The following is a 15,727-nucleotide window of genomic DNA, read 5'->3' as shown; positions in this document are numbered from 1 at the left end:
TTCAGATAAGTTGAGATTGCTTAAAGGTTCTTAAATTAAATATGCTTGGTTACCATTCCTGATAGGTAAGAGAGTCTTCCCCAGCTAAATAAGGTCTTAGCTAGCTTTTCCTTCAGACCAGATTTCCCTAAATTCCACCACAACAAATTCCTTGCAAACAGGAAGAGATGCTGTACATGAGTTGTCTGCTGCCTCCAGGGCTGGATCTTGGGGCTTTTACACCAGTTCTACTGCATCCCCAAGCTGATAGTGTCAGATGACGCATGCCCTTCTCTGCATCCGGTGTGCTGTTTCTAGCTCTAAAATCCGGTGTTTCTGAAACTGCTTTCTGATGGATTATCCTGTTGCAGTGCTTTCATGGTGCTTCAGGGTCTGTGTGAGCTGAACTGCCCTCACTGCATTCTGCTGGAGCAGCGCTGATTGGCGGAAGGGAAAGTGGTGAGGGGTGGGTGCAGAGAGCAGAGTCATGTCTATCCAAAAGTAGCTTCAAATGGCACTTTGCTGAGTACAGGAGCAGAGGAGTTGGATTAATTCCTCAGCCTGTTGTTATAAATATTCATTGAGCACAGGAGTGGGGAGTGGAAGTAGTGGAGAGCAAGCCTCAAGCCTGCCATTTTAAAACTATGCATCCCTACTTGGAAGTAACTCATCCTCTTTTGCAGTTCACTGCCACAAAGCAGGCGGGGGGGGGGGAGTGGCAGAGAGCAAGCCTCAAACACTGGGAGAGGGAAGGAATCGAAGGAGTTAACCTTTGGCTTCTCCCTATGGGGGCTTGGAAATGCGTATCTCCTGTATCTGCACACCTTTGAATATGAACGGGGCCAGTTCTCTCCTTTCTCCCTTTTAATTTTTTTGCCTCAAGGAATAATGAGCTGGCATGGATAACCATGTCTGCTCAGAAGTAAATCACATTTTTTCAATGAGCCTTACTCCTGAGAAAGTCAGCAGGTTGCTTTTGGGATCCCTTGGTTTTATATATATATATATATATATATACACGTGTGTGTGTGTGCGCGCGCGTGTGTATACACACACATATAAATGTGTATGTTGTTGTTCAGTCATTAAGTTGTGTCCGACTCTTCGTGTCCCCATGGACCATAGCACGCCAGGCCTTCCTGTCCTCCGCTCTCTCCCGGAGTGTGCTCAAGTTCATATTCATTGCATCGGTGATACTATCTAGCCATCTCATCCTCTGCCGTCCCCTTCTCCTTTTGCCTTCAATCTTTCCCAGCATCAGGGTCTTTTCCAGGGAGTTTTCTCTTCGCATTAGGTGGCCAAAATATTTGAGCTTCAGTTTCAGTATCTATCCTTCCAGTGAGCAGTCAGGGTTTGACTTCCTTTAGGATTGACTGATTTGACCTCCTTGCAGTCCAAGGGACTCAAAGGAATCTTCTCCAGCACCACAGTTCGAAAGCATCAATTCTTCGACACTCAGCCTTCCTTATAGTCCAGCTCTCACAGCCATACATTACTACTGGGAAAACCATAGCTTTGATTGTACAGACCTTGGTCGGCAAGGTGATGTCTCTGCTTCTTACTATACTGTCTAGGTTTGCCATAGCTTTCCTCCCAAGAAGCAAGCATCTTTTAATTTCATGGCTACAGTCACCATCTGCGGTGATCTTGGAGCCCAAGAAAATAAAATCTGTCACTGCTTCCATTTCTTCCCTTTCTATATGCCAGGAAGTGATGGGGTCAGATGCCATGATCTTCGTTTTTTTAATGTTGAGTTTCAAACCAGATTTTGCACTCTCCTCTTTCACCCTCAACAAGAGGCTCTTTAGATCTTCTTCGCTTTCTGCCATTAGGGTGGTATTGTCTGCGTATCTGATGTTGTTGATAATTCTCCCGGCAATCTTAATTCCGACCTGTGATTCATCCAGCCCGGCGTTTCTCATGATGTACTCTGCATAGAAGTTAAATAAGCAGGGCGACAATATGCAGCCTTGTCGTACTCCTTTCCCAATTTAGAACCAATCGGTTGTTCCATGTCTGGTTCTTACTGTTGCTTCTCGACCCTCGTACAGGTTTCTCAAGAGACAGGTAAGGTGGTCTGGTACTCCCATCTCTTTAAGAATTTGCCAGAGTTTGTTGTGATAGGCTTTAGCATAGTCAATGAAGCAGAAATAGACGTTTTTCTGGAATTCTCTTGCTTTCTCCATGATCCAGCGAATGTTGGCGATTTGATCTCTAGTTCCTCTGCCTCTTCGAAACCCTGCTTGTACTTCTGGTAGTTCTCGGTTCACATACTGCTGAAGCCTAGCTTGTAGGATTTTGAGCATCACCTTGCTGGCATGTGAAATGAGCGCAGTTGTTTGAACACTCTTTGGCATTGCCCTTCTTTGGAATTGGAATGTAAACTGATCTTTCCAGTCTTGTGGCCACTGCTGAGTGTTCCAAATTTGTTGGCATATTGAGTGCAGCACTTTAACAGCATCATCTTTTAGGATTTTAAATAGCTCGGCTGGAATACTGTCATCTCCGCTAGCTTTGTTGTTACTAATGCTTCCTAAGGCCCACTTGACTTCACTCTCTAGGATGTCCGGCTCAAGTTCAGTGACCACGCTATCACAGCTATCAGGGACATTCCGATCTTTCCTGTATAGTTCTTCTGTGTATTCTTTCCACCTCTACTTAATCTCATCTGCTGCTGTTAGGTCCCTGCCTTCTTTGTCCTTTATCATGCCCATCTTTGCACAAAATGTTCCCTTGAGATCTCCGATTTTCTTGAAAAGATCTCCAGTCTTTCCCATTCTATTGTTTTCCTCGATTTCTTGGCATTGTTCATTTAAGAAGGCCTTCTTGTCTCTCCTTGCTATTCTCTGGAACTCTGCATTCAGTTGGCTATATCTTCCCCTTTCTCCCTTGCTTTTCGCTTCCCTTCTTTCCTCAGCTACTTGTAAAGGCCTCATCAATCAGCCACTTAGCTTTTTTGCATTTCTTTTTCTTTGGGATGGATTGAGTTGCTGCCTCCTGAACAATGTGACGGACCTCCGTCCATAGTTCCTCAGGCACTCTGTCTTTCAGGTCTAATCCCTTAAATCTATTCCTCACCTCCACTGTATATTCATAAGGGATATGATTTAGGTCATACCTGAACGGTTTAGTGGTTTTCCCTACGTTCTTCAATTTAAGCCGAAATTTTGCAACAAGAAGCTCATGATCTGAGCCACAGTCAGCTCCAGGTCTTGTTTTTACTGACTGTATAGAGCTTCCCCATCTTTGGCTGCAAAGGACATAATCAATCTGATTTCGATATTGACCATCTGGTGATGTCCATGTGTAGAGTCACCTCTTGTGCTGTTGGAAAAGAGTGTTTGCTATGATCAGAGTGTTTGCTATGTGTTCTCTTCGCAAAACTCTATTAGCCTTTGTCCTGCTTCATTTTGTACACCAAGCCCATGCTTGCCTGTTATCCCGGTGATTTCTTGACTTCCTACTTTGGCATTCCAATCCCCGATGATGAAAAGGACATCTTTTTTTGGTGTTAGTTCTAGAAGGTGTTGTAGGTCTTCATAGAACCGATCAACCTCAGCTTCTTCGGCCTCAGTGGTTGGGGCATATACTTAAATTACTGTGATGCTGAATGGTTTGCCTTGGATTCGTACTGAGATCATTCTGTCGTTTTTGAGGTGGTACCCCAGCACTGCTTTTCCCACCCTTTTATTGGCTATGAGTGCTACTCCATTTCTTCTAAGGGATTCTTGCCCACAGTAGTAGATATAATGGTCACCAGAATTAAATTTGCCCATGCCTGTCCATTTTAGTTCGCTGATTCCCAAGATGTCGATGTTCAATCTTGCCATCTCATGTTTGACCACCTCCAGCTTACCTTGATTCATTGATCTTACATTCCAGGTTCCTAAACAATATTGTTCTTTACAGCATCGGATTTTCTTTTCACCACCAGACACATCCACAGCTGAGTGTCCTTTTGGTAGGGATGGCGGAGAATTTCTCCGCGAATCTTCGGGAGGCCGAGCACCGAGGCATTCGACCCTCCGAAAGTGTTGGGGAAATTCTCCGCCGGCCCCCCGCCCTCCCCCCCAGGATGGGACTTACCTTCAGCGAATGTCCTTCTCGGCGGCGGGTCCCGGCGGCGTTTCGGCAGCGTTTCGTGGGGGGCGGGGGCGGCGGCCGGTCTCCCGACCGGCTGCTGCCGCCGCCATTACAAAATAAAAAGTAAGTAAAAAAACAACAACACACACCCGTGATAGGCTACGTGACGATTTACGTAGCCTATCACGGCTAGATTTCCAAAGTCAGCCGTGATAGGCTATGTAAATCGTCACGTAGCCTATCACGGGTGACTTTGGGGGGAAAAAAGCGTGTACGTAAATGGCGGCGGCCCATGTTCCTTATTTGTGTTCCTTATTTTGGCACGTCTAGTCTATGTAAAGCTTTACGTAGACTACGGCGAAAATAGGGGCACGCTATTTGCGTTGCCCTTATTTTCGCCGTAGTCTACGTAAATCTTTACGTAGACTAGACGTGCCAAAATAAGGAACGCAAATGGCGGCGCCCATGGGCCGCCGCCATTTGTGTACGTGCTTTCCCCCCCCCAAAGTCACCCGTGATAGGCTACGTGACGATTAACGTAGCCTATCACAGCTGACTTTGGAAATCTAGCCGTGATAGGCTACGTTAATCGTTACGTAGCCTATCATGGGTTTTTTTTTCCACTTTTTGTTTCGCGGCCAGGGAGATGGGGCGCCTCCCCCCTGGCCTGAATTTCGGCCAGGCGAGGCGGGACGCCTCCCCCCCCTCGCCTGAACTTCGGGGGGAGAAGCGAAGCGCCTCCCCCCCACCGCGAAGCCAAGCTGCGAAAAGGTAAGTGACTTTCGTACATCCCTACCTTTTGGCTTTGGCCCAGCTGCTTCACTCTTTCTGGCACTACTTGGAAATTCCCTCTGCTCTTCCCCAGTAGTATATTGGACACCTTCTGACCTGAGGGGCTCATCTTGCGGCGTCATATCTTTTAGCCTTGTGATACATTTCATGGGGTTTTCTTGGCAAGAATACTGGAGTGGGTTGCCATTTCCTTCTCCAGTGGACCACATTTTGTCAGAACTCTCTGCCATGACCTGTCCGTCTTGGGTGGCCCTGCATGGCGTAGCTTATGGCTTCGCTGAGTTATGCAAGCCCCTTCACCACAACAAGGCAGTGATCCATGAAGGGGCTCTTCACATTAAGTGGCCAAAATATTTGAGCTTCAGCTTCAGTATCTGTCCTTCCAATGAGCAGTCAGGGTTGATTTCCTTTAGGATTGACATATATGTGTATGTGTGTGTGTGTGTGTGTGTGTGTGTGTGGTTATATCTTAGAGAGAAAGAGAGGGACTACAATAGCTTCCTGGATCTGTAAACGCCTGTTGCCTTCCACTATCTCCCTGACCACATTAATTTCTGTATAATCCCCTTACTGCTATCTGTTGAAGTGTAAACAATACAGGGAGCAGAAGGAGAGAGGATGGCCAGTACAGCGAGGCAGCACGGACAGGGCGGGGGACAGGCTCATTCATGGAGCAGCATCTTTGTGGTTAATGATGTTCACTTCTGCTGGTGGGACTCCACCCAACCCCAAAGTAAGGGGTTTAAAGTGCTCTGTGTGACTTGTGAAAGTGGGTTATGAGTTCTGAAGGGACACACATACCATCCCTTTAAGGGAGTAGCATGCAATGTTGTGCTGATGAAAAGTTAAGTTCTCCTAATTTTAATTTTAAAGTGGCTACAATTGGCTTCACATATGAGGCCCATACAGTAGATGTATTAAGATTTGTTTATTTTCTAGATTTATATCCCATTTGTTTTTAAGGGAGCTCAGAATGCTGGTAATGCTGGTTGCCTGCAAACTATAGTTTGCAAATGAACAGCCAGCCTCAGTGATCCATGCTTCTTCTTTATCCCCCCTCAGGAATAATTCCCCCCTCCCTTCCTAGTGTTTACCATTGTTTTGCATTATGTAACTTGCACAGACATCTAACTATGTTTTGCAAATCTACTTTAAAACATGGTTTCAATATCTTGTTTTGAAGGGGCCCTGGTTTGCCAGTCGTGGTTTGTATCATTGCACATGTAATGTAAAATCAGAGTGGAAGGAGGAAGAGAGGAAAAGCTGTGGTTTGCAAGGAGCCAGCATTGCAGACACCAGCCCAAAGTGGCATACACTGTGTTTCTAGGCAGTTTCTACTTCTAGGCATCCACACACAGGCCTGGCCCTGCCCTATTTTAGTTTCAGATATGGCACTATATCAGGTGCCTTCAAACCTTTTTAGTGATTTCTGTGACAGGGGTAGCTTTGTATTCTTTTGGGCACCAAGTCAAAAAAAATTATTTGCCCAAGCATTTGAATTATTTTGTTTGTTGGTTGAATACTCATGCCTCTCAATATTATTGTATTGATTAAACTTCTATATTATTTGTTTTTAAATTGTGTGTATGTACCCTGGGATCCCTTGCATATGAAGGAGTAATTTAGATATTAAAATACATAAAATAATAAGTACTCTGTGGTCATAAGTAAACTTTCCCTAGCAACAGAGCTAGGGAAAAATCCAGTCTGTAAAGAAAGGTCAGTAAACCTTTGTTCCCTTTGAAAGTTATTTATTTTGCACTCCTTTGGTGTAACAGTCGGGATATCCCACTAAGTGCAAACATTGAAACATGCAGTCATGCATAGATGTTAGTAAAACAAGCAGACTCCCTTTAAAATGTATTATCTTCACAAAGTAGCAGCAAACCTAAGCTGCCTGGCTTGAGAAGGAGGGATATTCAGGGAGGAGTCAGGTGGCAAAAGAAGCCTGTTGCCAGGCAGAATAAGGAGGGAGAGCAAGTTCTGAAAAAGCATCACTGAGAGTTACTTAGCCTCTGGAAAGTTCTCATTTTCTAACTCCGCCTTCCCCAACAGTGTGCCCTCCAGATATTTTGGACCACAACTCCTAGCATTCCTGACCATTGACCATGCTGGCAGGAGCTGATGGAATGTAAAGTCCAAAACATATGATGGGCACCAAGACGGAGAAGGCTGTTCTAGCTACTCATGTCTCACAATTCTGTTGTTTGGTGATGGTGAGCGGCTGGGGTACGGTGCTGAAACAAACCAGGAATAAGCCAGGTTTCCAGATTTGGACATAATAACAAAAAGTGTTTAAAACAAACAAAGGTTTGTAAGCCAACAACAAACCATGGCTTCAAATTGGGGGTTGTTGCCGAAAAATAAACAATGGCTTGCTGCCTGGGGTGGGTTTGACATTCAAACATACCATAAATGGGCTAAACTGGCTTAGTGTTACATACAACATGGCCAGCGTGTCTTCAGAAGTCTTGTAACTCGCAAAAAATAAACTATGAGATGACTTTATAAACTATTAAATTAGACACCAAGAAAGGATCAATATACATGGTTCAATGTGGAAATATATATTTGGATGAGTTATAGTCACTGAAAACTTTAAAGGTGGAATAACTGAAGAATATGGAGTTTTATGCCCTCACTGTTTTAATATTGTTACTATGCTATGAACCTTCTCTATGCAAGGGAATATTGTTGTAACCAAAGGCCTGTCATTATTTGTTTACTGTTTAATATTGCTGTTTGATAGAAAATATAATAAAAACAATTAAAAAATAAAAATAAAATTTTATAACCTGCTATAATATTTCTAACATATTTATTGCAATTATCATTGGGACAGTTTTTACAGTTTTATATATGTTTTTGTAGATTCAAGGAACAGCACTGTAGGGAAAAATTTATATTTTATGGATTATTTTTAGTTTATGGACTACTTGTGAAACTAGTATGAAAAGGAGGTATACAAATGTTTTAAAGGTAAAATAGGTAAAATAACATCAAACACATGTTCACAAATATTCCCTGCAAAAAAATCAGTGAATTCATGTGTTAATTATAGAACTTTGGCTCTAACTGAAAATGAGATCTACAAGTTACTTTCAAGTATACACATCTGATTCAGACATTGTGCCGACCCATGGTTAAGGAAGTGTTACTTGTCATTTAGTGTACCATGGTAGGGTGGAACATTTCCCACTGCTAGTTTTTCCCATGGAAAATTACTCATTTCTAAAAATGCTTTGGTTCATAAATGTAATTAGTAACCTAATGAATGACTACAATACCAGTCAAATTAAGCAATTTCAAAGTTGTAATTAATGTTGTTCAAGTCACTGTTCATAGGAAGAATGTATGCATATATAATAAAGATGAATACCTCTTTGGGTGTGTTAAACTGAAGCTGCAACCTCATACACATTTACTTGGGAGTAAATCCCATTGAACTCAATGGGGCTTCCTGCTGAATACACTTGATTAGGATTTTTTAAAACCTGGGTTGTTGTGACATGAGAACCAGGCCTTCGTGAACAGACAAACCATGGTTTGCAATCAGCCAGCAACGAGAATTGGAAACCATAGTTTGAAGTTGGTTTGGAAGCTATGGTTTGTGCTGGCTGTGGCTTGGCATGATATCTCAATACAAACCGTAGTTACAGCCATTATGCCATCTCAAAAGACTGCTGCACCATGGAGACAGGATTGACTTTATAAAGCTGAGTGGTAAGAGAATAGAAAATGAAAGCAGGCAGGCATTTCTAAATCATGGTTTGCTTGTTGGACATTTGGAAGGTCATACAAAGCTTTTATTATGCAATTGTATTGGCTCATCCACAGAATTCCACAGGGAGCCTAGATGACACTGTCTAATTTGTAGATATTTCTTACCAGAAAAAAAAATCAATTAAGGAAGAAAACATTAAATAGCTGTACAGTGCCTTTCAGTTGGTAGCACTAGGAGCACTCCGTCTGGAAGCCCTTGTGGCTTGGGTTCTAAAGCATGGCTAGTTCAGAAGATTGTTTGCCATGATACCTGAATTGAGCCACAGGAGTGACTCTATGCAGTCAGCCCTATGAAATACCTGCAGAGGATACGTAGAAGGTTACTGGGGCTAGAGTAGCTGGAAGTAGGGAACCCTTGGCTAGAACAATAAAAATCTGAGAGAACAGTGTCAGGCAGACTGCCATGTGGCTATTTCTGGCCAGAGATGAAGGCCCAGAAACAGGTCTGCAGCACTATTGTAGCTGTATACGCACCACTCCTTAAAATGGAAAAAGTCAGACCCCTTTGGGCACACCAGAACTCTGCTGCCACAGTCGGGTGCCAGGCAGATAATTTTTTTTCCTTATCTGCAAGACTAATCTATGATCAAAAGGAGTCTTTTGTTCCAGACAAAAGCCTTTGAGTTAATTTTCTTCCAGCTGTTTTCATGGCAAATGAAGGTCATGGCTTATAGAATTTGTATTGCACTGCAAAGTACAAAATGTTCCAAGAGCCAGGACATTTCTCAAATTCATTTGTATTTTTCCACACTGTTAAGAATAAAAGTGCTCTCTGTTAATAGTAAAGTTCTTAGCATCTAGTTTTAATTCCATCATGAGATCTAAAAGCAGACAATGTGAGACACAAACTTTAAAACATTTTCATGCAGTATGTTAAATTTATTACATCGAAAATGAACATAATTGATGAGGCATTAAACTTGACACAATTTTAATAAAATTATACAAAACCGTTTCTGTGTTTAAGTATAAAATATCTCCAATTTTCAATATATTTTTGTAAAATGAAAGTGAAATTGCATAACAGTAACAATCCACTAATGTCAACTCAATTTGACTGGTTTACACACAGATCTTTTACATGATAATTGTATTTCCATGAGGACATATATGTAGTTCTGTGACATTTTACAATTTGTCCTTTGTTTACATGCAGCAAGGAGTTATGGGCGAAGACGAGGTAATTCCCTTCTGTTTGCTATAATAAATCTAATGCTGACTGGGGTTGGAGCAAGGGTTATACTGGTAATTGACTTACTCAAAATCACTGATTCTGAATGTTCCAATTACTTATAAGTGAAGTCTATGGTAAACCATCAATGGATTTTTAATAATAGATTGTTCGATTCATTTTGCATGACCTCACTTCAGCAAAATCTTTATCTACTTCAAATAATGATTTTTCTGTTATCTGAATGTTGGGTCTTGAATTTTGCAAAGCTTTTTATAAATTGCATTCATGTTTACAGTGAATACTTGCTGAATATGCTTCTTAAAAACATAGTTTTCCCCATTCTCAGAACCCCCCTCTCAATTCAACATCCAGGATCACATTAAGTTTTTATACTCAGGCCTGTTTTTATACTCAGTAAAACAAATATTAGAAGTCTAAGCATAACTCCCCAGCTACAGTTAATATTATTTTGATCACAAAGCATGATCCACAGAGGTATACATCCTCAGTTTAGCTTGTCATCTTAATAGGATAGAGATTACTTTCATAGCCAAGTGCCTGACTCATGTAGGAAAATAGTTTGGTTGCATATGAAGGGAAGGATAGAACCATCAAGCTATATAGGGAGATCCGTTGTGGATGGATTTTGATTACATTTGATTAATCAGATTTGTAGCCATGGAAATTGGAGCTGAGGTCGACTTGGGATTGCAGATTTAGAATTAGTAACAGTTTGATTTCTGGGGGCTACATAACTTTATGTTTAGATTATTGTAATACAGTTAATAGGAAGGCTGCCCTTGTTTTATCTGTTTTAAAGTGCTGTGATCTGTCTTGAAGCTTTGAGAACAAGGTATACTCTAAACTGAAGTAGTGTTCTGGAGTCATGCTAAGGAAAGAATAGATCTACACACTTGCAAAGTGTCCCATGGACTACACCAAAAGAGAGGGTCACTATCTGAAGGCATAACCAATTTTACAGTGATAAACTATGGTACATCTCAAGCAGCGCTATCCTCACCTTCCTGCCAATATTCATACAATGCATTCCCTGGGACTCTATCATTCCTTAGTCCAAAATCCACAGTGGGGCAATACTGTGGACCAAAATGTCTCAAAAGTGAACAAGCATTTGAGTTCTCTTCATCAAGTTAGATGTTAAGCAAAATGATAGGGGAATGGGGAGAGGAAAAGTCAGCATGCTGTTAAAGCCCCATACTTCATACTGTAACTGTACCAAGATGAATTGCAGGAGGAATTGTACAGACTTAATCTATTCTGCTAGGTGCTAAACAGATTTTCAGGTTGCACTGAGGGCTGCTGGGACAAAGAAAGAAAAATGGCCAAATCCCCATTTTTTGAAAATAGACTTTATATTTTCAACAATGGGGATTTGACAATAATAAAGGTGCTGCCACATTATGAATCTTTGATCAAGACTAGTATTTCTTTTTGCTGCCTTTCCTCATCTCCCAATGAGTTTAAATTATTTATGATTTACTGAGGTAGTGTGTGTTACCTCCTTTGCCTTTAGGTAGTGGGAATGATGGAGTCCCAAGGAATGCATTGTGTGAAGGAGCCACATTTTCAGGAAGGTCTGGATAGCACTGCTTGAGATGTACCATGATATACCAGTATTGAGTGCCTGAATGTGTTAACTTGGATCTATCTAAAGCCCTAATGAAGCATAAAAGTCGCTTTTGAGGCAGAGACAGAAGTAAATGGAAATGTGGGGGACATTATGTTAGCAAAGCTGAAGATTAGTTTTAACTCATCATTAGGTTAAAAGTCAATAGAAGCCAAATTGGGTAGCATTACCTACTGGTACTGGCATGTACCCCCCCCCCCCAAAGTAAAGTCCCACCTTCAGGTAGTAGGAAAATCACCTTCCTGTTTCAGGAACCCTCTCCTGGACAGCTAAATTTGGTATTTTCCAACACACACACACACACACACATTGGACCAAAATGGCTACCTCTGCTTTTTGTCTCCCTGATGACTGACTATATCAGATAGAGCAAACACATCCTCACAAACATCCCCATACTCACCAGTCTCTATGTAATCCAGTTGAAGGCTATGCCTGAGTCTCTGCTAATATGCAGCAGTGACTACTCGCAGCCATTAGACCTACTATTCACAATCACATCTAACGATAAAATGCACAGAGGTACTGAGAGTCCTTTTAGGTCTTCTTCCATACCTCCACTTTATAGAGCATAAATTTGTTGTAAATCAGATCTGGGCTCTCTTATATACAATTCTATCTGTTGCTTTTGAAATAGACCCCTCAAGGACTCTGTGACTGGGTTCACACATCACGCACAGTGGGTTGTCATCATGAGTCATCGCAGAGTGGCTTAGTGTGATGTCTGAACCTGAAGTGGTTTTCCCATCATGGCTAGTTTTGCACAACCAAGCCTGAGAACCCATGGGTTGTAGTAGGGTTCTTTAGGGTGGCTTGTTCTCAGGGCTGCTTGGTGTGATGTTTGAACCCAGCAGGGCAATTTATTTGTGGGTTGTTGGAATGGCTAGAGAGCCGGCTGGCAAGAGCAGCAAAAAAAAAAACCCCTGCCGCTCCTCACAATCTCGCTAGTGCCACCGTCATTCTCCCTAATCCCTTCTCAGCCCCAGGATGGGTGGGGGGTGTAGGAATCATGAAGAAGGGACACCAGAGAATATCCCAAACGTGTTTGCAAGTTTTTTTTTAATGTTTTATTTTTGCTCCTACACACGTGTGTAGAAATTTTGCACTAATTTCCCCTCTGTTTTACTGCCCTGCCATGAGATTTGCACAAATTTACTCTCTGTTGTACTCCTGTGCCATGAGATTTCCAAACATTTCCCCACCATTTTACTGTCCTGCCATGCATTTTGTGTAATTTTTGCGATTCCACTCACTGCTCGGTAACCCTCACGTACGTCTGACAACTAGCAATGGAGACCAGTGGAGGGAAGCCACAAGCACAGAGATGGGGAGTGCAATTTTAGACCTGTCTACTCAGAATAAGCCCCACTGAGTTCAATAGGACTTACCCCCAGGATTACAGCCCTGGGGGATAAGGGGAAGGTTGGCTAAATAGTGGACACGCGGTTTTTCACAAGAGCACAAGAGCTCAATTTTTTCTTTTAATGTTTGCAGTTGTGTTCCTGCATTCATAAGGGCTCAGATAATTATCTCCTTTTTGTGATATGATGCAGGAGGGTGGGAGTTTTCCTCATCATCCAGCAACCACAGTGGACCAATTGCAGAAAGGGTGCTAATGTAGAGAATAAGGAAACAAGGGTTTCTGCTGCAAAGGCCCCTGGGATACGTACCAGCAGCGGCCTGGAAGACTGAGAGATACTGAGGGAGAAATAAGCCATGGTATGCTGCCGAGCAGGCAATTGTCTGTCAGTTAATGGACAAATCACCCACTCAACGTGGCTTCTTCTCAGGGTGGCTTAGTGACATGCGAATGCATCCTGTGTGTATGGGCCATATCTTGCTTATTCAGTGCACATATTCTCCACAGAAGCATATGAACAACCAGCTTCACATATGCTACATGCAACTCCCTCTTCAATGCTAGTAAGGTTGGATCCATGCCCAACCATTGCAAGCACAGTGTGCTCAAAGGGTTTGGGCTTATTTGCTTCCTGGAGCTCCACTGATGAAGCAAGTCTTCAAGCAGTTTTCAGAAGACCATGTGAGAAACTGCACATTCTTTACTTGGGCTGTCTCAATTGATTAACATATAATCAATGGTCTACTTCTGAGATTCTTGGAAACATCTAGCTCATCACTATTCAAAACAGGATGCTGGACAAAGGAGTTCCTTGATCTGATCCAGCCAGGACTCGCTTCATGTTAACACCTGTCTATTTTGTCTCATTTACCTGATGTCAGTGTACATGATGCTGTCTAGCATAAGTAAAGACATACATTGAAGCTACACAGCTGGAAGCCTGATAGGCTGCAGACTTTCTGGGCATGCACATATGGCAGAATACGTGCAGGTTATGCATGTGCAGGTTAATCATATGACAGTCTGGACTTAGTTCTTCTTTGTGGACTCTGTACATCACACATATGGGCTCTGCATCTGCGTGGAGCCTCAATTCAGGAAACTTCTATAGCTGAGGAATTTATTCATTTATATACTGCTCCACATCAGAAGATTTTGGAGTGGTGAACAACAAGGTAAAAGAATAAATCACCAAGTTAAAAGAGTTAAAACATTTTTAAGAGTTTTGGTGGGAACCCTTCCCCCACTGTCCTAGTGTGAATGTCCCTAGCGGGTTCCCGCTTATTCCCTCAGTTCTCTTTCGACCGCCACTGTAGTAGCCTCATGAGGAAACATTTCTTGTGCTCAGGTCTTCTGAGAGCACAAGAGTTGAGGTTTATTCTTGGTTTCTCTTCTATCAAAATTTTCTGTCTTACTATTATTCTGCATTGTTTTTATTTGTATTTGGTTTTTCACGATCTCGCAATTGCCGTCACAGGCATACCGCCCTTAAGGCGCTGTTTAGAAAGTGTATCCATTGTGGAGCCAAGTTACCACCGTCCGACGAGCATCCTCTTCACCTTTTCTGCCTTGAAGAGGGTCATGTTGTTGAGGCTTGTTCTCATTGCCAAGGGTTTTTGAAGCAGGCGAGTCGAAATTGTTCTGACTGGCCAAAAGGTATGGCAGGGATGCCAACCTCGCCCTCAGGAAATTTCCCTTCTGCCAGGAGTCTGCTCCAGTGTTGGGATCAGCATCCCCTCAACATTGTACTCCCCTGAGTATCAAGTATGTTCCTACTCTGGGCCGATCTTTGACATTTTCACTGGCTAAGAAGCTAACCAAAAAGGCTAAAGCTTCAAAGCAGGCCAGTCTGTCTTCAGAACCTAAAAAGAAGAAGAAAAAGGCTGTTCTGCTCTCCGTGACTCTGTGCAAGCACCTCAGGATTGACAGTGGCCTCCACAATTGGTTACGTCTCTCAGCACTCTGACTCAGGATGAAGCATGTCTCTTGCCTCCAACTGCGCCACCCACTTCTGTTCTGGCTAGGGATGGCAGACAATTCCGCCATGGATCTCGGTGACGCCGAATGCCAGTGCGTTCGGCCCCCTGAACTCTGTGGCGGAACGGCCTGCCGCCACCCCACGGATCCCCCCCGGGACGAGACTTACCTGGGGCGGATCTTCCAGGCGGCGGCAGCTCCAGCGGTGGCTGCGATGGCTGGTCTTCCAACCGGCCGCCGCCACCGCCATTTCCAGTCTTGTTAAAAAAACAACAACGACGTGATAGGCTACGTAAAGATTTACGTAGCCTATCATGGCTGGGTTAAAAAAAAAACAACGACGTGATAGGCTACGTAAAGATTTACGTAGCCTATCATGGCTGGGTTTTAAAAAAAACCGCTATTTGCGTCCCTTTGTGATTCGCTGTTTTAGCCTACGTAAATATTTACGTAGGCTAAAACGGTGAATCAAAAAAGGATGCAAATAGCACCCGCTACGCTATTTGTGTTCCCCTTTATTTTCGCCGTCATAGTCTACGTAAATATTTATGTAGATTAAGACGGCCAAAAAGAAGGAACGCAAATGGCGGTGGCCGTAGCCACCGCTATTTGCGTACGCTGGGTTTTTTTGTTTTTTTTTCCCCAGGGCCCTCTGTGGCTGGAAATCCAGCTGCGGATGGCTCTGGCCTGGCTGGGCCTGGCTGGCTGCTCTGCAGAGCTGCCATGGAGCACAGCCGGATGTGTAGGATTCCGGGGGGGAGGAACGGATCGCCTCCCCCCCGTCGAGGATTCCAGGGGGAGGGACGGAACGCCTCCCTCCCACCATCAACATAATCCGCGGAAATGTAAGTGACTTTCGTACATCCCTAGTTCTGGCATCTTGGGATCAATAGAGGCCTTCGGTACCAGCTGTGTCTCTCACTGCTCCACT

At 43.2% G+C, this 15,727-nt stretch overlaps 1 protein-coding gene across 2 annotated transcripts in view; it reads left to right on the top strand.

Moving 5' to 3' along the window:
• Positions 1 to 15,727, top strand: part of CPEB2 (cytoplasmic polyadenylation element binding protein 2) — a 122,375-nt gene that overhangs the window by 53,230 nt on the left and 53,418 nt on the right. Inside the window, exon 5 of one of the 2 annotated variants that reach the window (XM_084857100.1) lies at positions 9,794 to 9,817. The exons of the other annotated variant lie outside the window; for it this stretch is intronic. Within the exon in view, the coding sequence (XP_084713226.1) occupies positions 9,794 to 9,817 (24 nt within the window). The remainder of the gene's footprint in view (positions 1 to 9,793; positions 9,818 to 15,727) is intronic. 2 annotated transcript variants of the gene reach the window in all.

Source organism: Heloderma suspectum, chromosome 5 (genome assembly GCF_057233095.1).
Source record: "Heloderma suspectum isolate Gila_16-S chromosome 5, 16-S_ref, whole genome shotgun sequence".
Classification (NCBI taxonomy): Eukaryota; Metazoa; Chordata; class Lepidosauria; order Squamata; family Helodermatidae; genus Heloderma; species Heloderma suspectum.
The sequence above is the reverse complement of the archived record's forward strand: the minus strand, read 5'-3'. Positions and strand labels throughout refer to the sequence as shown.